The 26,982-nt window shown below is 45.6% G+C and overlaps 1 protein-coding gene across 1 annotated transcript in view; it reads right to left on the reverse strand.

Annotated features, from left to right (window-relative positions):
* Positions 1 to 3,607: 3,607 nt before the first annotated feature.
* Positions 3,608 to 26,982, reverse strand: part of LOC143714460 (trypsin I-P1-like) — a 30,181-nt gene continuing 6,806 nt past the window's right edge. The window contains exons 5-6 of the mRNA XM_077205679.1: positions 12,750 to 12,898; positions 3,608 to 4,888 (exon numbers count right to left, since the gene is read on the reverse strand). Of these exons, the coding sequence (XP_077061794.1) occupies positions 4,481 to 4,888; positions 12,750 to 12,898 (557 nt within the window). The 3' untranslated portion in view covers positions 3,608 to 4,480. The remainder of the gene's footprint in view (positions 4,889 to 12,749; positions 12,899 to 26,982) is intronic.

Below are 26,982 nucleotides of genomic sequence, written 5' to 3' on the forward strand. Positions count from 1 at the left end.
CCAAATGATATCTGATATAGAAGAGCTAAATATGTATAGAACATGTGTAATTGATACATTTTTAAATATGTACTCTTGAAGGGCCAAGACAAGAAATGACATAGATACATTAACAAGTCATGAATTCATGTTACTTTATAAGTAATTAATGATGAGTTAGTAATGATGTGCCCCCTCAAGTAAAGTCATGACATAATGATGAATTAACAAGCCATTAGTTGATGTTAGTGTATGTCATGACACAATGATGTACTTACAAATCATGAACTAAAATATGAATAAACATATACAATAAGAGTACCATCCTTATTCCTTTACACCCATGGTACAAAAAAAAAATTATGTTGTTCTTTTATTTTTATTTATACAATTAAACATATATGGACTTAAAAGAAAGTCCAAACATACATGTAAAGACACACATAAGACACGATTACATGTAAAATAGGGAATAAGCTATAAGCTAATGCTAATTGAAGCATATATATATATTTAAACAACAAAAAATAAAGTTATTTAACCCTAACCTCCTGAAACCTCCCAAATACAACATACATGCAAAAATGTCTTTAACTATTAATTCTGTTTACCAAAGAAGTCAACATTTATGAGATTAAAATGCCAGCACTACCAGAACACAACCAACTGCCGAACGAGCACAGAGTGCGCCACTTATGAGTGTCCCACCAGAAACAAACCCTACATACTGTAGTTCCAGGAAGAAAAGTAGCTATTACTAAACATAAGCCTAAATAAACTATAAAAATCTGAAAACAGTTTAGATCAAATTAAATTTATTAGTGCTAGTTATTAGTCTATTTTCCACGTTTGATTAGACGGATCTGTGTAATTAATGGATCTTGTGCCATTCCAATTATTTGTCACAATGCTTGCTGCAGATAGCAGATTATGATATTGCAGTTTAAATTATGGCAGTATTAAATTATATGTTTAATTCAAATTTAGATGACTTCTTATTTATTCTTACAGAGAGTGATTGATTTAGTTTACCCCTAAACGTTAATTAATGCATTAACTAACAAACATGTACTAACATGTTTAAGGCTGCTGTTATTCATGCATTAATCAGTATGACTCCTGTGGTAGTTAAGGGTTGCTCCTCATTGGTTCATGATTAGTTCATATATTCACTAATCATGAGTTAATGTTGAAGTAACTATTAATTCAGGTATTAGTACATGATTATTCATGTACTATTATTGTAAAGTGTTACCGCAGAATCACTGAAGGAGAAAACCATCATTAGTCACCGTTATGGAGATTGCTGAGATTGATACGCTAATTCTTGATGTCTGTGTGTGCCTATATAAAGAGTTTTGGAAGTTTTCTTTTTCTTGACTTGATCATTTGGATTTCATCGAAAAGGTTAAAATTATTATGCTGAACAATGCCAGTGCTGCCATAATTAATAAAGTAAACCTAAATTGTGCTCTAAATGAGTTCAGTGATTCAGGTCAAATTATTGTGAAATTATGATTATGTTACAACATAACCAACACCATCAGATCACCTTATCTATTTGTTCATCTGGCTGTTATAACTCACGTACAGCAGCCAAACAAAATCTAAAGCAGTGGCGGTTCTACATTGAATTACACCCTGGGCGAGACCACCTTCGAGCAGAGAGCAACAATAATATAAAACTTTAAGAATAATATAAAAATAAAATATAGAATAAATATTCTATAGCAAAAATACTTCATCACACAAATGTGAAAACACACTAAAGAGAATCTAATTATTACACTATTGCACTAAGAACAGAACATTGGCTGTCATAATGAGGCCGTTATAACTGTGTCATGAATATTTTTCTTGACCTCAACTACAGAGGTACAAATTGAATTTTTCATTAAAATGTCATTGTACCACTGTAGTTGAGGTCAAGAAAAGTATACATGACTTGAAACTACCTACAGATTTGAAAATTCCATTGGCTAATTACAGGGCCTAACGTTAACCCAACTGATGGAAATAAATAATAACTGAACTTGTAACAGTTTTGTTGCAAAGCACAATATTATGGTGAAATTAGATCTTGTGTTTGTTGACTTAAAACCTTATTATTGTTGTATAAGCATAACAAGCATCATAGCAAAAAGGCTAAGAAACGTAAGAGACGAGTTACCCACAATTAACATTAGCCCTTCATTCATGACAACATGGATACCGTAATCATACCACAGAGAGAACAGTTGCATACCTTTATCTTTTGCTCGTTTCTCCTCTTCTTTTTTCTAAATTGTGCACCTGATGGCTTTGACCTTTTCCTGTCCATCTCTGTTTATTTGGCACTCGACAACCAACAGATTTCCCATCCCCCCCCCCCCCCAACACTGTCACTCACATCACGGGTCACGGCCAGAAGTCAAGACTAAACCAATTCACCTTGGTGAGGTGACGAACATAATCGTTTTGTATTACTTATTTTTATTAGCGATTTCACACAATTCAGAAAAGCAAAAATTTCCAGGAACTATAGGCCTGTATTTATAATATTATGAATGAAATGTGCGTTATTTTGGGAGAAAGTCGAGGTGGTGTGACTAACTTTAGCCCACTAATTCCATTAGAGTATTGCTGATACAGTGCTCCTGCTACGCGCGGTTGCGCCGCCTCTGCGTGCGGTGTGTGAATGCTCTAATCTGTTAACATGGGCGCCTAAAAAAATACGCACTGCTAACGCGTGCAGTGTGCAACCGGCGTCACACACGGCATCTTCTCAGCAAGCAGGGGCGCCAATTTGTCAATTCCCCACAGAGTGAAATGATAGATAATAGAAAACCGCTTCGTGGCGCAGAGGATTTTTTTTTTTAACTGCTCGTGCCGCCCCCCATGTGACATGAAAAAATGCCGCCTCGGGTGACTCTCGGGTTCGCCCGCTCCTAAAACCGCCAATGATCTAAAGTTAATGATTTAAGGGTCAAGAGCCCAACTAAAGCAAACAATGATCTCCATAACGGTGACTTAAAAATTATGTTTTTCTCCTTCAGTGATTCTGCTTGTTAACATTATTGTCTTCAATAATGCTCAATCATTACTCATTTAATCACTTAATTATCTCATTAACTTTAACACTGCTTCAGTGTTAATTTAACACTCTGTAGGGTGTGGACTCATATAAACACTGAGCAGTGTTAATTTAACACTGGGGATTTTGCTGTGTATATGTGAAAACTGCAATAGCTCTCACAGGACATTTCATGTAATTTTTACAGTAAAATACTATTAAATGTACAGAATTTGGAAATACACTGTAAAATAAACTTACCGTTGCATTTACCGTACCTTACCTTAAAAAAATATGGTAGCAATTTTTATGTTTTACATCAATTAACTAAAATTTATGGTAAAAAACTGGCAGCTGTGGTTGCCAGTACTTTACCGTAAAAAATATGGTCGAAACATTTTAGTTTTTACGGCACTGAACTAAATTTTACGGTAAAAAAAACTGGCAGCTGGTTGCAAATGCTTTACCATAAAAAATATGGTCGTAATATTTTAGGTTTTATGGCATTGAACTTCAGTTTATGGTATATATATATATATATATATATATATATATATATATATAAAACCTGCCAGCTGTGGTTGCCTGTAGTTTAAAAATATTGTATTACAAACCAATTTGTCATAAAAGTTATTATTGAGAATTACCAGAAGTTTAGACTGATGTTTTATTGAAAATTATAAAGTGTTAAGTTACCATTAAGGAGATGACTGTTTGCGCTAGTTGTACTTTTGAGCCTGGACTTTTTGACCCTCTATCTTTAGATTTTCTCTGACTGCATTAACTGTGTTTGTAAAACACATTCATTATGGCATTACATCAGAAAAAAAATGTGATCAGGTGTTTTTGGCTATTTTTTGACGATGGTGACGATTTTATCTTCAGTTGATCTAAGGCTGTGGCTGAAGTCAGTTGTAGTTCTTGTGTTTCTGCTCGTCACTTCTATTTTTTCTATTCTTGTTGTTTCTCTAAATTGACGTTGCCAGAATTCCCTGCGTGACACTTCACATTTGATGTTATTTTATTTAAATAATTATCTTTCTTATTAGTTTTTGCTATCAGTTATGTACATGTTGGGGTTTATATTACATTATATATTGTTTAATGAATATTAATGGCATTAACCATTTTTTTTTACAGTAAAATACTGGCAACCAACCTGACGTTTTTTTTCCCGTAAGTTTCACAGGTTTTTTTTACATTGTGTTTTTTTTTTTGCCCATAAATTTAAGCCCCGTAAAACATAATAGGTTGCCACCATATTTTTTACGGTAAAATACTGGCAACCATAGCTGCCGGTTTTTTACCCTAAATTTCAAGTTTTTTTTTTTACAGTGCAAAACAACAATAAAAAATGCTGTTTTCTCACATTTCTCATATTATGATAGCATGTACAGCAAAACTGTTCTCTTCATCAAAGAACCCTGAGAATGACTGTTCATACAATCTTTAGGAAGCGAGATAGACGGAGAAGAAGAAAGGAATGATGAAGAATGTGAGAGAAAGAGAAAATAAGAGAAGGTTGAGTACGCTTCCGAGGTAGGAGTTGGATGTTGGCTTTTCAGTGCATGTTAGCTTTTCAATGCATGTTGGCTTTTCAGTGGATGTTGGCTTTTCAGTGCATGTTAGCTTTTCAATGCATGTTGGCTTTTCAGTGGATGTTGGCTTTTCAACGTTGAATTCAACAAATCCAGGTGGGTTGCTGCTCATTTGAGACTTGATCCAGTCCTGGTACTGAGAAACTCTGGTGTACACACCAGGATATTTGGGGTCAACACATCCATTACAAAAACTCATAATGCCAGACTCAATCCACAAGGACCCGATCTTACTGACAATTGGACCTCCAGAGTCTCCCTGTATTGACAAACATTCTGCATTTATATATCTGACAATATACAGTGAACAACTTCTACAGACAGAAGTATGCAATAGTTAAGACATGTTGAGACACATATGCAATAGTTGAGACATTTTGATAACATAAGAACCAGTTTGATTTAAGGCAAGCTCACACTACACAACTTTTGTTGAATTGTGCTATCCGCAGACAGATTTCCAAATTCTGTGACAAAAAGCCAGGATTGCCAAATTGGTGCTCATTGCTGTCAGCAATGCTTGTTCAGTAGGAGCAAGTCAGTGATGTGATCTGAGCCTGTCTCCAGCAGTCACAGACGCTGGCATATTGGGGCAGTTCTGGCCTAATGGTTACCGCACGCATTGCCGCAGAGGAGTAGCTTAGCATCTCTTCAGCAAGCTTGACGCACAAACTGCCGCAAATTAAACAAAGTTCCCTTTCGTTGTCACTCCGAGTTACGTCGGATGACGACGAATGGGGTTTCGCTTAGAACACCTATCGACTTCGAGTATTACAAAACGAGCCAATGGCAAAGAAATGCCATGGGTCTGCGGAATTTGCATAGCGTATCTCCGCCTTACCTCGTGGGTATAAAAGGAGGACGCCGGCAACAGGCAGATATGTTTGCGCTTCGGAGCCAAGAGTATTTCTTCACTCCACAGTCATCTCTGACTTCGCTCTACGAGACGAGCTTCTCTCTCCGGTGTTGGTGTGACGGCGATCTGCAGCGAGCTCACAGTGCCTGCTGATCTGTGCAGTAATCTGCCAGTGTGTGTGTGTCTCCCTGTGCGCTTCAACATCGCTGAGTTTTTTCTCTCCTCTCATAAAAGAGCTTGCACGCGGCACGTCTTTTTAAAGACGGCTCGCCCGTGCATTTCTGGTTGCAGCTGACTGGTATCGGACTCTGATGGGCACGAGCGCTGTCTAGTGTGTTTGATTATGCTTGAACAGCGCTCGTGGGTGACTCATGTTCTCGCAAGGGAACGTGATCATCGCGTCATATATAGGTCGAGACTCGGTGAACTCGCAAGAGGGAGAGTCCCCTCATCCAGCCCCCGATCTTCGGCTGGTGGCCAGGGTGACCTGAGGGTTACGGTCTGGAACAAGGCGCCGACTATGTGTCCGTGACCCCAGCCCCTCTCTTCAATGATGGTGCCCGCTAGTGAACTGCTGATTCCCGCGAGTCTACCCTCTGGTGGCCCGCGTGTTTCAGTTGAAGCTACAGATGAAGATGCCATGTCTGTTGCAGCATCACTAGGTGGGCTTGAGTCTTCTGGAAGTGAGGGCTCGTCACAGCTGCCACCTTCCGGTGTGCATACGGCTGTGCCTGAGTCTGATCCGGAGATGACGGCCATGCTTTCCTGGGACGATTGGTTTTGGGTAAGGCCGCCGACCCTCGTCCGTGGCAAACCCCAATACCTCTCTTCCCGGACGTGCATGATGAGATCTCGAAGTCCTAGAAGACCCCCTTGTCTTCTCAGGACCGCTCGCTGATCTCATCCGCCTTTCCTCCCCTCGATGGGGCCGCTGCCCTTGGGTACACTGGGGTTCCCCCGGCTGAACGCTCTGTTGCGATGCTATGTGTCCTCAGAGTGCTTCTTCTCGGCGCAATCCTAAGCACCCGCCCGTGGCCTGTAGTTTTTCGTCTACGCTTGTGGCGAGATCCTGTAGTGCCACGGGACTGGCAGCCGCCTCACTGCATGCCATGGTCATTCTGCTGGTCCACCTGATCCAGATGCTCATGGACCTGCACGAGGGCGGGACTGACCCAGGGCTCTTCACTGAGCTGCGCGCCGTCACTGACCTTGCTCTCCGAGCGACGAAAGTGGCCGTACGCTCCCTGGGTCAGGTGATGCTCACCATTCTGTGGCTGAACCTGTCTGATGTGCTGGATGTCGCGCGGACCCGTCTGTCCGACATTCCCATATCCCAGGTCGGCCTCTCCGGCGGTGCGGTTGAGGGCTGACAAACAGCTCTCGGCCGCTCATGAGCAGACTGACGTTGATTCTGTCCCGACGGCCCCGCCGTCCGCCCAGGTCCCTCGGTCTGCCCACCGCCGAAGGCGCCCCCCCCGCGGCTCCCACCCCGCCCGTTCACCCGGGCCGGCTCTGGGGGCCGCGGGCGGACGCCACAGCCCCTCTCCAGCCCCGCCCCCCGCTACACGCCGGGTTAAGCGGCGCTCCTGAGACGGGCTCCTCGGGGATGGAGCAGACTGAGGTTGACTCTGTCCCGACGGCCCCGCCGTCCGCTCAGGTCCCTCCGTCTGCCCACCGCCGTGGGCGCCCCCCCGCGGCTCCCACCCCGCCCGCTCAGCCGGGCCGGCTCTGGAGGCCGCCGTCGGACGCCAAAACAGTCCTCTCCAGCCCCGCCCCCCGCTACACGCCGGGTTAAGCGGCGCTCTTGGGATGGGCTCCTCAGAGATGGGACTCAGTTCTTTCCAGGAGCTGGTAGCAGGACCGCTCCTTTCCCCGGGTGAGGGCCGGGGAAGAATCCTTATTCTCCAAAGAAATGACTCTCCCGTCTCTGAGCACAGAGAGTTCGGACGTCACAGAGCGCCGCCCACATGCCGTGCTCTCCTCGTCCCCCTCTGTCCCGGAGGTGGTTGACACGGCGTGCCGTCCACGACCGCTTCGCCCCTGTCCCCCTCTGTCGCCAGACCCTTGACAGAGCAGGCCCCCGTGGAACGCTGGTCCTTCCCTGGCCTCCTCTTTCAGGGAGCGGTCTTGACCTTGCCCCCACACCGGGCCGCTATGCCGTCCACGTCTGGGCCGGTCATTCCGCTTCGCTGCACCACCGGGGGGACGTCTGTGGTTCTCGACGGCGCTGGCGCAGTTGGGAGCCTGCCTAGAGCTTCCCTTCTGTTCCGCTGGGTCGCGCGAACCATCGGCTCGGCTATGCGATTCAGTTTGCACGGTCTCCTCCCCACTTCTGGGGAGTCCGCTCCACTTTGGTCGATGGCTATGTCCTATCATGAGAGCGGAGGTTGCTACCCTACTGGCGAAGGGTGCGATTGAGACTGTCCCTCCAGCCGAAAGGAGGTCCGGGTGTACAGCCCCTACCTCATTGTCCCGGAGAAGTCTGGTGGGTTACGGCCAATCCTGGTCCGAACCGCTCCCTTCACAGGCAGCCGTTCAAGATGCTCCTGGCCAAACGCACTTCTGGATGTGTGCGGCCACAGGATTGGTTTGCAGTGATCGACCTGAAGGGCGCCTACTTTTATGTCTCCGTTCTCCCTCGACTCAGACCATACCTACGGTTTGCTGTCAGGGCGCGCGCATATCAGTACGCTGTTTTCCCATTCGGGCTAGCCCTGTCTCTTCGCGCCTTCACAAGGTTGTTGAGGCTGCCTTTGTTCCTCCATGGGAACACGGGGTTCGCGTCCTGAACTATCTCGGTGACTGGCTGTCTTAAGCTCACTCCTGAGACCAGGTTTGCGAATACAGGGACCCAGTGCTCCGGCACCTAGCTCGTCTGGGCCTTCGGGTCAACCGGGGAAGGAGTAAACTTTGCCCCGTGCAGAGGAGCTCTTTTCTCGGTATGGACTTGGTCGCCTTCTCCACTCAGCCATTGCTGACTTGCCTGAGACTATCAAGCGCAAGAGTGTGGTTCCACTGAAGTTTCTTCAGAGGCTCCTGGGGCATATGGCATCTGCAGCCGCGGTTCGCCGCTCAGATTGCTTCATATGAGACCCCTTCAGCTTTGGCTCCGCGACCGAGTCCCGAGGTGGGCATGGCAACACGGCACCCTCCGAGTACCAGTTACTCCGACCTGCCGTCAGACCTTCACCCCGTGGTCGAACCTCAGTTTTCTACGGGCCGGAGTGCCCCTGGAACGAGCTTCGCGGCATGTTGTTGTAACGACAGATGCCTCCTCCACGGGCTGGGGTGCCATGTGCAATGGACGTGCTGCCGCGGGCTCCTGGACAGGACCCCGACGCCTCTGGCACGTCAATTGCCTCGAGTTGCTGGCCGTATGTCTTGCTTTGCGCCGCTTCCGGGCCGTGCTCAAGAACCAACACGTACTAGTCCGTTCAGACAATACCGCCACTGTAGCGTACATCAACCATCAAGGTGGTCTACGCTCCCGCCGTATGTCGCAACTCGCCCGCCACCTCCTCATATGGAGTCAGAAGCATCTGAGGTCGCTCATGCCATTTATATCCCCGGAGCCCTGAACTGTGCAGCCGACGAGCTCTCACGGCTTCAGCCCCTCCCGGGAGATTGGCGACTCCATCCCCAGTCGGTCCAGCTGATTTGGGACCAGTTCGGGGACGCACAGTTAGATCTGTTTGCCTCTCACGACTCGACCCATTGCGACCTGTATTATTCCCTGACCGAGGGCACGCTCGGCACGGATGCACTGGCGCACAGCTGGCCACGGGGCCGCAAGTATGCATTTCCCCCAGTGAGCCTTCTTGCGCAGACCTTGCGCAAGGTCAGGGAGGACGCGGAGCAGGTCATTCCGGTCGTGCCGTACTGGCCCGCCCAGACCTGGTTCTCCGAACTAGTACTCCTCGCGACAGCACCTCCCTGGCCGATCCCTCTGAGGAAGAACCTTCTTCCTCAGGGACGGGGCCACCTATGGCACCCTCGTCCCGATCTCTGGAACCTCCACGTGTGGCTCCTCGATGGGACGAGGCAGGTTTGAGTACCCTACCACCAGCGGTGGTGGCTACCATCACTTCCGCTAGGGCGTCGTCCACGTGACACGTCTATGCGTTGAAGTGGAACCTCTTCGTCAGCTGGTGCTCTTCTCACCGAGAAGACCCCCGGAGATGCTCGATCAGCGTTGTGCCTTCCTTCCTTCAACAGGGGCTGGAGCGAAGGCTGTCTCCCTCCACCCTGAAGGTCTACGTTGCCGCTATTGCCGCACACCATGACCTCATCGAAGGTAAGTCGGTGGGGAAGCACGACCTGGTTATCAGGTTCCTAGAGGAGCGAGGAGACTAAATCCGTCCCCCTCCTCTCGTTCCCTCTTCGGACCTCTCAGTGGTTCTAACTGCCCTGAAGAGTGCTCCATTTGAGCCCCTGCAATCAGTCGAGCTTAAATTCCTGTCTATGAAGACAGCGCTCCTGGTTGCACTGGCCTCCATCAAGAGGGTAGGGGACCTGCACGCATTCTCCATTGACGAAGCATGCCTGGAGTCCGGGCCGGCTTACTCTCACGTGATCCTGAGACCCCGGCCTGGATACGTGCCCAAGGTTCCTACCACTCCCTTCCGGGACCAGGTGGTGAACCTGCAAGCGCTGCCCCTGGAGGAGGCAGACCCAGCCTTGCACTGCTCTGTCCAGTACGCGCTCTCCGCGCCTATGTAGACAGGACGCAGTGTTCAGGACCTCAGACCAGCTCTTTGTCTGTTATGGTGGGAAGCTGAAGGGAAAGGCTCTCTCAAAGCAAAGGTTGTCTCACTGGATAGTGGACGCCATTGCTTTGGCATACCAGCAGCAAGGTCGACCGTGCCCCCTTGGTGTGACTGCCCACTCCACCCGGAGTGTGGCATCCTCTTGGGCTGTAGCGCATGGCGCCTCGCTAACAGACATCTGCAGAGCTGCAGGCTGGGCGACACCTAACACATTCGCCAGATTCTATAATCGCCGAGTGGAGCCAGTGTCCTCTCGTGTACTCGCTTCAACCAGCTAGTACCGGACCCGCTCAGGTGTCTTCGCTTGCTCGCCATTCCACTCCACGGACTGGATACGTGCGATATTCTCCTCAGGTGAGCTTCCCCGAAAAGCCCTGAGTTCCTCCAGCACTCCTGACGTTAGCGCCAGTGTCTATTGCCTGTGCGTCGGCTAGGTGCCTCCCGTGTGCATGGTCCCTCCCCTGAGCGACCCCCACATGTGTATTTCCACTGTAAGCCTCTTTGAGCATGTGTCTTTCCCTTGGCAAGCCACCTTGCCACCCCTGGGGTTGAAATATTCCACCTGCGGCTGGACACCCCAGTGTTCTCCATATGTCTCCTTCGGGTCATATGTGTATTCTCTAAGTCCCCCCCTCTGGGTTGGCAGTAATTGCATATTTCCCCTAAACTTTGGAATATGCTCCCCAGTGTACCTTGGTATTCCTGTGCTAAATAGGAGTCCTTCGTCCGTGCCAGTCTCACGACAGGGATCTCAGATTTACGCAGGGCACTGGAAGACAGCCGAGAAGGTGGCGTGATTAGACTGGTAACCCCATTCGTCGTCATCCGACGTAACTCGGAGTGACAACGAAAGGGAACGTCTCGGTTACGTATGTAACCCTCGTTCCCTGAGTAGGGAACGGAGACGTTACGTCTTCCTGCCACTTTCCGCTGTACCGCGGGGATCGCCTGAGCTCAGTCTTGGCTCCTCAGCGAAGAAACATATCTGCCTGTTGCCGGCGTCCTCCTTTTATACCCACAAGGTAAGGCGGAGATACGCTATGCAAATTCCGCAGACCCATGGCATTTCTTTGCCATTGTCTCGTTTTGTAATACTCGAAGTCGATAGGTGTTCTAAGCGAAACCCCATTCGTCGTCATCCGACGTAACGTCTCCGTTCCCTACTCAGGGAACGAGGGTTACATACGTAACCGAGACGTTCAACATCTCATCCTAAAGCACACAGATGTTTTCATTAAAAGTAACAAATTATCTTACTAATGCGGATGCCTCTCTCTCTCTCTCTCTCTCTCTCTTTAATTGCAGTCTCTGATCTTGATCTTGCTTTCTTTGACGTGAACGCAATTAAATTTGCATAAAGTACAGGAATTGAAGATTATATTTATATTCGTTTTGCAGGGACACAGTTAAGTTGCCCATTATAAATAGAACAGTTTTAACAAAACGGATAGCTGTCTGATCATTTACAATGCATGAATGACCAGGTGTTATTCAAAGTCTAATTTAAAACTGAAAACAAACAAACAGGTTCTGCACTATTTCTATGTTAGACATTATCAATATTTCAAATAAGTGTATTTATACGTATTGGAGTAGGGCTATGGCAGAGTGATAAACTCAGAAACTTAAAAATGCCACTTCATGACAAAAAGGTTGCTGACCCCTGGGTTAGAGTCTTCGGAGTTGTAACCCAAAGGTTGTGGGTTTGAGTTTCAGTATCGGTACGTGGGGGGAGTGAGTGAACAGTGCTCTCTTCCATTCTCATTTCCCACAACTGAGGTGCCCTTGAGCTAGACATCTAACCACCATCACTCTCCGGGTGCCGCCGCAAAACAGCTGCCTGCTGCAGGTGTGTGTGTGTGTGTGTGTGTGTGTGTGTGTGTGTGTGTGTGTGTGTGTGTGTGTGTGTGTGTGTGTGTGTGTGTGTGTGTGTGTGCACTTGGATGGGTGAGAGATAGAGCACAAATTCCAAATACGGGACACTGTAATTGGATATACGTCATTTCCCTCACTTTAACAATCACTTCATATTATCACCACATGCTCTTAGTGTGAGCAATGCAACAACAATAGTGTGAGCACCATGTCGGTTCATGTAGTCTCGTAGTGCTGTAGTGTGAGCTTGCCCTATCTATCAAGCGGTAATAACCAGTCTTAATTTTCATATTCAAATAAGACGTATCTATATTTTTACAAAACTGACTATAAAAACTTATGAACAGTCAAAAGTATTAGTACATGCAGAAAAATATTAGACGACTAATTTTTAAGAGCAATTTATGCAACCCAGCCACAGGTGTATTATCAAAAAGCAGTCGTAATGTACGAGTTTGTGATCCGTGGAGTAAAGACTGGGATTCATTGTGCAACTAGGTTGGCAGTGTAAAGTTTGCAGGTGAGTACCCAGATAGCAACATTGTATCACAACTAATATCACACATAGTGGTTTGTAAATTGATTTGGATTAAAAAGTGTTAAATGAACGACTGCTATCTTACCTTACATGAACCTTTTCCTCCCTGATTTAAGAATCCAGCACAAATCATATTGTTTGTGATGCTTGTGTTGATCACTCCATAAGTATTATTACATTCACTGTTGTTCAAAATTGGTATCATAACCTCCTGCAGTTTTTCAGGAATCAGGCCTGTGACACAGATCAGAGGACACATTTTATGGCTTTTAAAAAACATTTCAAGGTAAATTGTTGAGGTTTACACAATGTGTTTTACATACAACTGATAAGTTACGTTAACTCAAACCATTTGAGGGAACCAATTGCCTTAAACCATTTAAGTTTTAAAACCAACAAGTTTGAGTACTTACTAAAAGGCTAACAGATTTTTTCTTTATAAGAACGTTCTCCAAATATTTAGTGTTGGTTCTGGGAACGTAAAAATGTCCAGTTTTCTTGACGTTAGAGGAACGTGTTTTATTTGGTATGATGTTCCTCAAAACATTCTTTCAATTTAATTTTGATTTAACAATTCCACGTTTTAGGAACATTGATTCCTAACATTTTTAAGAACATAAAAATGTCCAGTTTTCTTAATGTTACTAGAATGTTATTTAAAAGTTAGTTATGTTCCTGAAACATTCTTTCAATCATCTTTCAAAAGAGTAGTAAGAACACAAACTGCAACTTTCTTCACCCACTAGATGAACTGAAGATAAAATACATTAACTCTCTCAGGATCTGATTAAACAACTCCACAAACAGCATTACCAGCTTCACTTATTACTAACCAGACTCACTTTATTTCTGTCACACATCTACAGCAGATGTTGATGAATGACTGGAAATGTTCCCTTTCAAGGGAACTCGAGCTGCGTTGAGACGCGGTGGGAACGCTCTGCGTGATTGCGTCGTGAACCACGTGTATAATCAGTCCAATGGAAGAACGAGACGTCACCGGCGGTGACGTCATAGACCAGGAAGCTATAAAGCACACCAGAAATCAGACCGCGACAGCTTCTGTTGCCTTCAGCAAGCGCTCTCTGTATACTGTCCTTGTCTATTTATTGTTGTCTGTCACAAGCACATTATCTATCTATATATATATATATATTATGGCGAAACAAGAATTCAAGCGTTGTGTTGTCCCTTGTCCTTGTTTCATCACGGGTGGGGACACACATCAGCTTTGTGTTGCTTGTTTGGGAGTGGAGCATGCCCAGTCAGTTCTCGAGGGAGCTGACTGTGAGCATTGCGAGAAGCTGTCCGTGAGGACGCTCCGCTCTCGCCGGGCGTTCTTTGAGGAGGACGGTTCGGTTCGCGCTCCCCGGGGTGCGGGTCCCGCTGCTGCCGAGGCACAGCGAAGGCTTTCATCTTGGGGTTCGCATATGGATCTAGTAGCGGGGCTTGAGACGGGCCCAGCCCTTTCTCAACCCTTACCTGCTGGATCCGGTGCCTCTGCCCAGGAAGGAGCCCGGGCTGCGGCTTCTCCTTCCCAGGTTGGGGCACCATTGTTGCGGCTATCCAGTTCTGAGGATCTGGATGTCGTCAGTGTTGATATGGGGGATGTTGAGTTTTCGCCAGCTCATGCCTCCGATAATGATGAGGAGCTTATGGAGGTTTTATCTCGTGCTGTAGCTAGATTAAATATTGAATGGCCAGCCGATGATTCTTTGCGTGTTACTAGAAAAAGTTTATTAGATGAAAGATTTTTACCATCTAAAACACAGCCTCCACGTCGGGGACTCCCGTTTTTTCCCGATCTCCACAATGAGGTTTCGAGATCGTGGAATAAACCGGCGTCATTCAGAGTATTTAACCCACAAACTTCCTGTTATAGTAATGTTTTGGGTGCATCTGATTATGGTTATGTTAAGGTGCCTCGGGCTGAAGAGACGCTCGCGAGCTATCTCTCTCCCGAGTCATCGTCATCATTAAAAACCCCGACGTTACCCACCAAGCCATTAAAATCTACATCTTCGCTGGTGGGTAAAGCTTATTCGGCAGCAGGTCAGGCTGCGTCATGTCTGCACACTATGTCTATACTGCAGGCATACCAGGCTGATCTGCTGAAGGATATCGATGAACGTGAGGAAGTCAGCGCTGACGCAATTCGAGAATTGCGTCGCGCAACAGACCTGTCTCTCCGGGCCACCAAGGAGACGGCCAAATCAGTGGGCCGTTCTATGGCAGCCCTGGTGGCCACGGAGCGGCATCTTTGGTTAAATCTGTCTGATATAAAGGATAAAGATAGGTCTGTTCTTCTGGACGCGCCACTGTCACCTTCAAGTTTGTTCGGCGACGCTATCAACTGTGTCGTCGATAGGTTTCAAGAAACGAAAAAACAATCGGCTGCGTTCCAGAGGTTTCTTCCTCGACGTTTCAATATCCCCGAGACTGCTGGGCGAAAAATTATTATTAAATCCGAGCAGTCTCATCCGAGTACAAGCTCCTCACAGCACAGAGTGCATCAAAAACAGAGCGTCGCCACTCGGGCTCCTCCACAATCTGGGGAATCTGGGTGGCGGTCGCAGTCCAGGCCAGCTAGGGGTAGGCAAGATCTGAGGACTGTCATCTCTAAGAAGGCTTGGGCTAAGAAGAAGTCCTGACGCCCAAGGCGTCAGGCTTCTGAGGGTGGTCCCCTCCGAGGAGGGACGATTTCGAGAAATCGTTCATCCTCGGCACCCTCTGGGGGGCGATTCTCTGAGGAGAGTCGCAGCGCTGCCACATCGGTTGTTCCCTGCCGGTTCGCCGCTTCAGGGCACCGAGGTGTCAGCGTCCCCATACGATTCTCCGAGGAGGATCGTAGAACGGTCAGTTCGGTTGTTCCCTGCCGGTTCGCCGCTTCAGGGCACCGAAATGTCCGTACAACCGAATCCCGAGGCCAGTCTCGAGAGACTGGTCCCCTTAGTAGAATTTCTGGCAGCGTGGAAACTACTGCCAAATATTTCTCAGTGGGTCCTGCATATAATAGAAAAGGGTTACAGAATTCAGTTCGGTTCTCGTCCGCCCAGATTTCAAGGGGTCCTTCCCACAGTGGTGGACCCAAGGCAGGCTCGGGTCATGGAACTAGAAGTACTGACGCTTCTGCAAAAAGGGGCTATAGAAAGGGTTTCTCCTCCCAGCAGAGAGTCAGGGTTTTACAGCCGTTACTTCATCGTTCCCAAGAAGGATGGGGGGTTGCGTCCTATTCTAGATCTGCGTCAGTTAAACAGCAGAGTTCAGAAACTCAAGTTCAAGATGCTTACACTCAAACAGATTGTATCACAGATTCAGTCCGAGGACTGGTTTGTCACAATAGACTTGAAGGACGCTTACTTTCATGTATCCATTCATCCTCATCACAGGAAGTTCCTGAGGTTTGCTTTCGGGGGCGAAGCATACCAATATCGGGTCCTTCCATTCGGCCTAGGTTTATCACCCCGCACCTTTACGAAATGCGTGGATGCAGCGCTGGCTCCTCTGAGACTCCAGGGCATTCGCGTATTAAACTATATCGACGACTGGTTGATCCTGGCTCGTTCCGAGCAGTTGGCAGTTCGGCATCGAGATGTCGTTCTGTCTCACTTAAAAAGGTTGGGGTTGCGGCTAAACACCAAGAAGAGTGTGCTCCTCCCAGCCCAGAGGACCACTTTTTTAGGGGTGATGTGGGATTCGACAACTATGCAAGCACGATTGTCTCCAGCTCGTATTTCTGCGATTCTCACACCCGTAAATATGGTAAAACTAGGCCAGTCACTCACTGTGAAACATTTCCAGAGACTGGTGGGTCTCATGGCAGCTGCGTCCAACGTAGTTACTTTTGGCCTTCTGCACATGAGACCCCTGCAGTGGTGGCTCAGGACCAAGGGGTTTTCTCCGAGGGGAAATCCGTTTCGCACGATCAAGGTCACGCGGCTATGCCTACGTGCCTTGGTCATGTGGAAGAAACCTTGGTTCCTCGCCCAAGGCCCAGTATTGGGGGCTTCTTGTCGACGCGTAACGCTATCGACGGATGCTTCCCTCACAGGCTGGGGGGCGGTCATGAGTGGCCGCTCGGCGACAGGTGTCTGGCAGAAACATCAGCTTTCGTGGCATATAAACCGACTAGAGATGATGGCGGTATTTCAGGCTCTCAAATACTTCCTGCCAGACCTGAGAGGCCATCATGTGCTCTTCCGCACAGACAACACATCGGTGGTCTCTTACATCAACCATCAGGGGGGTCTGAGGTCCCTATTATTATGCAAACTGGCTCATCAGATCCTCCTATGGGCCCAGGGAAAATTACTGTCACTCAGGGCAGTTTATATTCCAGGGTATTTGAATGTGGGAGCAGATATCCTGTCAAGACAGGGGCTGAGGCCCGGGGAGTGGAGACTTCACCCCGAGGTGGTGGAGCTCCTATGGGAGAACTATGGTCAAGCTCAGATAGATCTTTTCGCATCTTACGATACAACCCATTGTCCGCTTTGGTTCTCCCTCACATATCCAGCTCCTCTCGGACTGGACGCTATGGTACAGGAGTGGCCGAGGCTGCACCTGTACGCATTCCCCCCGATATCATTGCTTCCGGGAGTTCTGGAGAGGGTTCGCCGGGAGGGGGCTCATCTATTATTAGTAGCCCCGCACTGGCCGACCCGAGTGTGGTTCTCCGACCTAGTGTCCCTTCTGCACGGCTCTCCCATGGAGATTCCTGTCAGGGGGGACTTGTTATCTCAAGCAGGGGGCACGATATTTCACCCTCGCCCGGAGTTGTGGAAACTGTGGGCTTGGCCTCTGAGGGGGCCCAGCTCTTAGAATCCGGTCTCTTGACTGAGGTCGTTGAGACCATCCTTCAATCCAGAGCTCCTTCCACGAGAAAACTATATTCATTGAAATGGAAATTGTTCTCTACATGGTGTGGAGAACGTTTTTTAAATCCTGCTAACTGCCCGGTTGGTACAGTTCTCGATTTCCTTCAAGACCGTTTCTCTGCTGGATTATCTCCCTCCACCTTAAAGGTGTACGTAGCGGCTATATCTGGTTATCGCTCCCCTTTGGGGGCTTCTTCTCTTGGGAGAGATCCTCTTATTACTCGTTTTCTCCGTGGTACACTGAGGCTTAGGCCTGCATTGCACTCTAGAGCACCGGCTTGGGATTTGGCCATTGTACTTCAGGGTCTGGCCCTGGCTCCCTTCGAGCCTATTGAAGAGGTTTCAGAGAAGTTCCTTACACTAAAAACTCTATTTCTTCTCGCTATTTCTTCTATCAAGAGAATTGGAGATCTGCAAGCCCTGTCGGTGGCTCCTTCATGTTTGGAATTTGCACCTGGTATGGTGAAAGCATTTTTACACCCTAGGCCGGGTTACATTCCTAAGGTCCCCACTAATGTGGCGGGCCCTATTGTGCTGCAGGCTTTTTGCCCTCCACCTTTCGTTACCCCAGATCAGGAAGGTCTCAATCTGTTATGTCCCGTTAGGGCTTTGGATGCCTACGTTCACAGAGCTGCCCTGTGGCGTAGATCAGAGCAGTTATTTGTCTGCTTCGGTTCAACCAAGAAAGTTTGCCCTGCATCTAGACAGGTAATGAGCAAGTGGGTAGTTGAGGCTATCTCACTTGCTTATGAAGCGGCCGGACAGCTCTCACCTATGGCTGTCCGCGCCCTTTCTACTAGGAGTATGGCTGCCTCTAAGGCTTTAATTTCAGGGGTTTCCCTGCAGGACGTTTGTAATGCGGCAGGCTGGTCCTCACCGCATACATTTGTCAGATTCTACGACCTAGACCTCTCCACTCCCGGGGCTAGGCTGCTTGTTTCTTAGTGTGCGCAAGGACTCCACACAGAATGGGCATTTCTCATTATGGCGTAGTGGACATGGGGTTCCCACCGCGTCTCAACGCAGCTCGAGTTCCCTTGAAAGGGAACGTCTCAGGTTACGTATGTAACCCTGGTTCCCTGAGAGGGAACGAGACGCTGCGTTCTCCTGCCATACTTCCTGCATGCCCTGATCGACTTGCTTCAGGCCTTTTCAGAAGCTGTCGCGGTCTGATTTCTGGTGTGCTTTATAGCTTCCTGGTCTATGACGTCACCGCCGGTGACGTCTCGTTCTTCCATTGGACTGATTATACACGTGCTTCACGACGCAATCACGCAGAGCGTTCCCACCGCGTCTCAACGCAGCGTCTCGTTCCCTCTCAGGGAACCAGGGTTACATACATAACCTGAGACGTTTCGTTTGAGGCTTATGGAGAACATTTCTGCATTGATGAACCAAATCAAAATGTAACAGACAAAAGACTGCAATTAAAGTGTTTTAGCAACTGCTTTTATTGTAGTTTCACTCACCGTTGGAAAATTCATTCATAAAATTCATTTGTAACACTAAAGAAATTTGTGAAAGATTGACCATAACCATTTAAAAGTTAAAAACGACACACTTAGAGATCAAGACTCATCATACAAACCTCAACAATGGTGACAAACAAAAAATATTTAATCTACATAATTTATTCATACCACAATGCATGCCATGAATATGTTTTGTATGCTGGCATGAAGAATGTCACCATTGTTTCATATGCTAAAAGTTGATGTCTGAGTGTATAAATTACACAAAACATGTTTTAAACAAAGTTAAAACTCACAGAAATCAACATTCAGCATCTGTAACACAATAATGTTGCTACAAATTACCTCTTTCACATTTGTTGAATTACATATTTTTCAATAATGCTTAAATTCCTTAAGTCATTGACTACGGAAAAAACAGTCCTTTGTCAGTTATTCAATCAGACATGATGATCTGCTTTAACAATACAGAAATATTCACCATAAATACCTGCAATTGCTGATAAAGCAAAAGGTAAGGGTTGACAGTCCACACTGTTAACCCTTGCTGTAAAAAAAGTGACCATTACCATACCATTTCCCATTAAAACGTACTCGGTTACTAACGTAACCTCGGTTTTCTCTAGTAGAGGGAACGAGTACTGCGAAATATCTTACGCTAGGGGAAAAACTCTTTTCCACGAGATATTGAAGCCAAAAAATTATCCTTAATTTTGAATTAATGTAAAACGCGTTGCGGCTGCATGCAGACATAGGCACGACGGCTCGCATGCCTATTGGCTGACCTGCGGCAACAGCAGCCTATCGAGAAAGGCCCTGCGTGACGCCATATCTAATGGGGGTGCTTCGCGCCTACTACGTCACGTCCCGCCGAAACAGGCGTGGCCTCTGCCTATAAATATAGCTCGACAGGCTGATACAAACTGTTTTTTCATCGCCGAAGCGAACCAGAGCGTGTTGTAAGCACGGCAAGATACGCAGTACTCGTTCCCTCTTCTAGAGAGTACGTTCTCTTATGAGAGGTTCTCTCGTACTGCGTAATATCTTACGCTAGGGGAACACAGTGTGAAACGCCGTGCATACCGACACCAAAGTCACAGAGAGTCCGAGAAGAGAGGCTAAAAGCATCATTCCCAATAAATAGCATCCTACGGGAGCTAACCATATTAACAGTGTTCCACGCAGACAGGGCACAAATGTTCGGCCAGAACTGGGTAATAGTATGGGTCTAATTCAATGCCCATGGAGCTGTTATGTCGATCAGCGAGCGGTGCTCAAGCGATTACAGCATTCTGAACCGGCAACAGGGCAGACAGTGCTGATTTCTAGACCGACAGTAGTTTAGCCTGTAAGGCGGGAACCTCTAGGTTATAAAACCTTATAAATGTGGATGGCGAGGCCCAGCCTGCCGCCGTACAGATATCCTGCAAGGTAATCCCGCTAGACCACGCCCACGACGAGGCCACGCCTCTCGTGGAGTGTGCTCTGACACCCAAAGGACACTGCAGGTCCTTAGAAGTGTAAGCCAGCGCTATGGCGTCAACTATCCACCTGGATAGGCTCGTTTTTGATGCGGCTAGTCCCTTAGAACGCCCGCTAAACAAAACAAAGAGCTGCTCAGTCTGCCTGAAGACAGACGAGCGGGACACATAAGCTCTTAGTGCCCTGACAGGGCAAAGGAGGCTCGCGTCCATCTCCTCATTATAAACAGGAAGGGCGGACAGGGAAATAACCTGTGCCCTGAACGGTGTGTTGAGGGATTTAGGCACGTAACCGTGTCTCGGTTTGAGTATGACTTTTGAGTCATTAGACCCGAATTCCATAGACGTCGCGCTCACTGAGAACGCTTGTAAATCCCCAATGCGCTTCACTGAAGCGAGAGCCATAAGAAACACTGTTTTGAAAGACAGATGTTTCATGTCTGACAGATGGATTGGCTCGAATGGGGCACCTTTCATGGCTTCCAAAACCGTAGAAAGGTCTTAGCTCCTTTAAGGAAGCGCACGACCAGATCGTTTTTCCCCAGTGACTGGCCGGACACTGGTTTAGTAAACGCTGCTATGGCCGCCACATAAACCTTGAGACACAGTATGCACTGTGTTTGCAGTGTTTGAGGCGGGGGGCTCGCTGATCACAGCGGCTGCCTGGCCGCGCTCGATTTCTCTATGACCGCTTGCGGAGAAAAAGCGAGCGGGGCAAACCCCGTGGGGTTTAATATGTCTGTGAGATAATGTGGGCGCGGGACAGCGGGCACATTTACTGCACTGAAAACACCGTCGGCCTGAGCTGACTGTATGTGTGTTGGTTTAGTTTTTACAGAAACCGTGGGACATTTTTTATTTTTATTTATTTTATTTATTTATTTATTTATTTCAAGGATAGCCCCTTGAGATGATCCATCTCATTTTCGAAGGGGTCCCTTCTTTACAACAAACAAGATCATAATAGAAAATCATAGATAAAGTAAATACAACACAGGACTATTACAAACATTTAGATACATTGACATTCTCATTCATAAACACACACACTCAAACAATGCTCCCATAAACCTACTCCCATCCCATTTGTCCCATACCGTTATCAAAAACAGATCAATTAACCATCTGCGAAAAAAGAAAATACACAATCAAGATATGGATATGCTTACAAACATCCATAAACCCATACAGATATCTAAATAGATAAAATAATAATAAATAAAAAAAGGAATCAAAAACAAGAACATAATGTTTGAAGATAAGTAAAAAGAGATGATTTAAAAACATAAAAAGAGGTTATAGATCTGAGCGAGCAGGGAAGATTGTTCCAATCTGATGGAGCTTTAAATTTAAATGCACGACGTCCTATTTCTTTATTAATTCTGGGTTTATGAAAAAATAATTGATCTGTGTGCCTTAAATTGTACTGAGTTTTAAAAGGAATTAGGTAATATTTCAGATATGAAGGGAAATTAAAATGAATACATTTAAAAATAAGTAATGGCCAATGAAATTGCCTCCTTGACTTGGGTGCCAGCCAGTTCAAAGACTCGTACAATTAACAGTGGTGAGTTCTGTAGGGACATCGGCGCACAAATCTACAAATAGTACAGAAATAGGTCGAAGATTTAAATCTGAGGTGTTCTCATAAATGGCATCAGCATAATCAAGTATTGGAAATATTAAATGACTAATAATTTTTTTGCAAACCTGTTGTGAAAAGCAATCAGCAGAGCGATAAAGTGACTTCAATTGCCCGTATACTTTCTTGCAAATTGAGTCAATATGAGGTTTAAAGGAATAGCTGAGAGTCAAGCCAGAGACCAAGATATTTAAATTCTTCAACTTTTGTTAATGTTGTTCCATCCCGGAAACTAATAGACCAATTTTTAGATAAAGGTAAAGAATTAAGTCGAGTGCAAAACAACATACTTTTAGATTTGCTGCTGTTCAATAAGAGTTAATTAGAAGAAAACCCTTTCTGAACTAAGTTGAAGTCCATTTGTAAAGAATGTTGAATTTGTAAAATGTCAGAACTGGAAAAGTATATTACTGTGTCGTCTGCATATAAATGAATTGAACAGTCTGAACAAATTTTCGGTAAATCATTAATAAAAATGGAAAATAAAAGAGGACCTAAAGCCTAACCTTGTGGAACACCTTTATCTATAATTTTAAAGCCTGACTGGCTGCCTTGAAAAGTAACACACTGACTTCTGTGATGAAGAAAATAATTAAAAAATAGTAAAGAGTCAGAAGGAAAGTCCAATAGCATACAATTTATCCAAAAGAAGATAATGATCAACCATATCAAATGCTTTGGTAAGATCAATAAATATAGCTCCTGTCGGCATATTACTGTCAGATGCTGACAGTATGTCATTTGTGAATTTTAGAAGAGCAGTGGTGGTCGAAAAATTTGATCGAAAACCAGATTGATGTGGAGATAATAGATATTTAGAAAGATATTTAGAAAGTTGGTTAAAAATTAGTTTTTCAAATATTTTTGTTACACTATTGATAATTGAAATAGGTCTGTAATTATTAATATCTGTGATATCACCTCCTTTATGAAGAGGAATTACTCTGGCACATTTCCATGAACTGGGTATTTCACAAGTTGCCAACGATAAATTAAATATATCAGTCAGTGGGAATGATAGAACACAAGAGGCGAGTTTATAAAACTTAATCTCCAGCCCATCTGGGCCAGCACTGCATCCAGAGTTTATGCCATCAATAACCTGCTGAACATCAGCTGGAGTAACAGTATTAAACCAAAAGGATCTATTGCACCTATTTTGGATCACGAAAGAATCCAAGTGAGAAGAAAAGGGAAAAAAAACTGCCAATTGTAGAGAAATGCTGACTGAAATCTTCTGCAATTAATAAAGGTCCGCTAATAGTTTCATTGTTTACTCTGATATGAGAGAAAAGGCTTTTTGTGGTTTTATTGGTTATAGAATTGATTTTCTCCCAGAATTGCTTTGGATTCTTAAAGTTAGTTGATAAACAGTTATTGTAATAATTTGCTTTGGCATTTCTAGTATTGATTTTTTTGCCCCTATGCGACCTGTATCTGATCTTTTCATGACAGTCTGAACGACACAGATCCGATCTTTTCAAATGCTACCCAGGCCACTTGGGTATGTGGTCCAAATCCGATATGTATCCGATCTTTTGAAATACGACTTCAATCTGAACGGCCAGGTCGCATGTATCCGACCCGCACGTCATTGATATGCGACAAACGTCATAATTCTGCGTTGAAGTAGGCGGGAATGAGAAGATAAACAACAACTGGTGGACGATGCGGAGACCATAGACATCATATAGATTTATATGATGTCTATGGCTGAGACCAGTCAATAGAAGGGAAGCGAGGTTTCTGATTTAATTCATATTTGGACGTCGTTGACCGTTGAGTACTCTTCTGCCCATGCGGGTCACTTCTGGGTCATTTCACATTCACGTTCTCGTTCACACAGGAGGTCACAAAAGGTCGCATTTAATTGGAAATGTGAACGGCCTTGCAAAAAAATCTGATTTTTTCAAAAAATCGGAATTGAGCATTAAGCCCCTGCAGTGTGCACGAGGCCATATTTCTTAATTCTTTGTAAGCACCCCAATCAACAGGATCATTTGATGTACGATATTTTTTCCAAGCCTTATCTCTTTGTTTGAATAAGCATATGAGATCTCCTTTGATCCATGGTGAGTAACAACCCTTAACTTTGATTGATTTCCATGGAGCATGTTTATTAGCTCAACAAATTCAGTGTAAAAGTAGTTCGCATCTTCAACAGATGGAATTAACTGAAATCTCTCAGAATTTATGTTTAGTATATCTTGAATAACATGTTCAGGATTAATATTATTTGATTTCCTTACTCTGATTAATTTAGGAGGAAGATGAGGCATTTTGATTTTCCAGATGCAAAAAACAATAGAAAGGTCACTAAGAGAATCAGGTAATACCCCAGATTTTAAAATTCTACCAGGATGAGAAACTAAAATCCAATCGATCAAGGAAGAAGAGCTAGGACCAACTCTGGTAGGTTCAGTTATAAATTGAGTTAAATTTATGCTGTTAAAGTGATTGCGGTCTTTATTAGAAGAGTGAACTAACCAATTGGAGTTAAAATCCCCTAATATAATTTTTACAATAGCACCGTTTAAAGAATTAATGGTAGACAGAATACATTCAGTGGTTTCAGCTGGAGCATTTGGAGGTTTATAAATATTTCCTATGATAAGTAGTTTATTTTCATGAAAAATTAATTTAACAAAGAGACCTTCAAAGTGCTGAGGATTCTCACTTGGCACTACAAGTTCTGCAGTCAAATTTGAGGATACATATGTTAAAATGCCCCCACCTCTTGTGGCCCTGTCTTTCCTGAATAGAACATAGTTCATATCACTGTTTAACCAGGTTTCAGAAAGAGTAATTATATGTGGTTTATTATAAGTGAACCAGGCTTTTAATAATTCAATTTTAGATGTCAAACTCCTAATATTCAAGTGAATAACTAGTAAACCTTTAGTATTAGAAGTCATTACTCCTGAATAATAGGATAAATGTACACATAATGCGTAAGCAAAAATGAATAAAAAGCATCAACGCAGATTATAGTATATTACATTAGTAGGGCAGGTGATGAGGAGGACAATAGGAGAGCAAAACAAACAAACACACACACACACACACACACACACACACACACACACACACACACACACACACACACACACACACACACACACACACACACAAACGAAATATATACATAAGTGTGTACAGAGTGTACAGCTCTGACTGCATGCCCCATTAATTAACATAATAGAATAAAAGTTCTAGGTCTATTAATGCTGGAGTAGTAGCGTAATTAAGACTGAATGAAATCATCAAATACCAAACATATAAATAATAATAGTACTGATCAAAAATAAAAATAAAAATAGAAGACTGTAGATGCTATAATATTTAATGTGTTCAGACATACAAACTATTAATTGCCTATACAGCGTATAAGTATCCATCCCTTCCCATTTAGATAGCATAAACTAACCCATCTTTTAGCGTTACGCCATTTTACGGCAATTGCGTCAAATTATACGGCAAAACAATAGTAAGGCTGCTCACAATTCACAACAAAGCTCCCAGCATTGATTTGCAAAAAATAAGACACAAAAAGAAAGCAGCCACTCAAACAGCATTTATGCCACACCCATTGAGAGACCAAACTCTTTCCACTTACTCAAAAGAGAAGGATATGGTCCAGTAATTAGATGGTTTAGAGCTGACGATTGGTTTAGTTTGCCTTTCTTACTAAACCACTAGTAGACCATTGCACAGAAAGGGGAAATATATGTCACATTAATCTTAATAAGCAAATTGTTGAGGCAGCAGACTGCAGCTTGTAGCACAAACTCACACCACGGCGGCCATTTTTTACACTCTCGACATGCATTGTGTAGTGTTTGTGGGCACTGTGTCGTGGGCACATTCACTAAGTTTAAGGCACAATCGTGTTTTGTGTGAGCAATTTGTGCGAGCCCTGTACTGTAGCGGGCTGTGTTTGTGTGTAGGATGAGCACTGAGTCGTGGGCATTTTTATAACACTCATAACACCATCGGCCGTGGCTGGAACACCAGAAAATACACTCTTTTCTAGATTTATCTGGGTCGCCGTGAAAATGGCGTTTGTGTGCAGGCAAGCGGGCCGTTGTACCGGCTTGTTTTACTGCAAAATACACTGGAACAGTCGCATTGTTTGGAACTGAACGAGTGAGAAGTTTCGGTGAAAATCCGGCCCCGGGCTTTATCTCAATCCTCGGCCAGGGCCCGCGCGGAGGGGGGCGGCGGCCAGCAGAGCGAGAGCGTGGTCTCTCAAAATCCTTGACGGCATATCCGAAGAGGCCAGTCGTGGAGATGGGTGCGTCGAGGAACACAGAGCGCTCCGAGTCCGGCATCTCCGATAACGTCAGCCAAAGGTGTCTCTCAGCCACAGTGAGAGAAGCCATATTTCACCCAATGGCCTGTGCAGCGGATTTCACAGCGTGAAGAGCCAGGTCTTTAGCGCTTCTCAAATCCGGCACGCTGATAGCTTCCGGTCCTTCCTCGTCCATTTTACAGAGAAGGTCGGCTTTGAAGAACTGCAGTATGGCCATAGAATGCAATGCCGAAACAGCCTGTCCAGCGGCGGTGTAAGCGCGACTGTGCATTGTGGAAGTAACACGGCAGGCTTTAGAGGGTAGCGCCGTCTTAGCTCGCCGTCCAGCAGAGGGCGGCAAAGATGGGCTGCTACAGCTGCTTCCACTGGAGGAAGGGAGAGGTATACGCTGTCTTTCGCACCGTCAACCACGGAGAATGCTGCAGAGACAGAGGTACGCAATCTGGCCGAGAAGGGGGCGTTCCAGGATCTCGCGACTTCTTTGTGAAGCTCAGGAAGAAAAGGCGCGGGCCTAGACGGCGGCGGAGCGCGGCC

The sequence above is a fragment of the Siphateles boraxobius genome, unplaced genomic scaffold, assembly GCF_051911475.1.
Source record: "Siphateles boraxobius isolate OS27281-9 unplaced genomic scaffold, OSU_SipBor_1 54, whole genome shotgun sequence".
Lineage (NCBI taxonomy): Eukaryota > Metazoa > Chordata > Actinopteri > Cypriniformes > Leuciscidae > Siphateles > Siphateles boraxobius.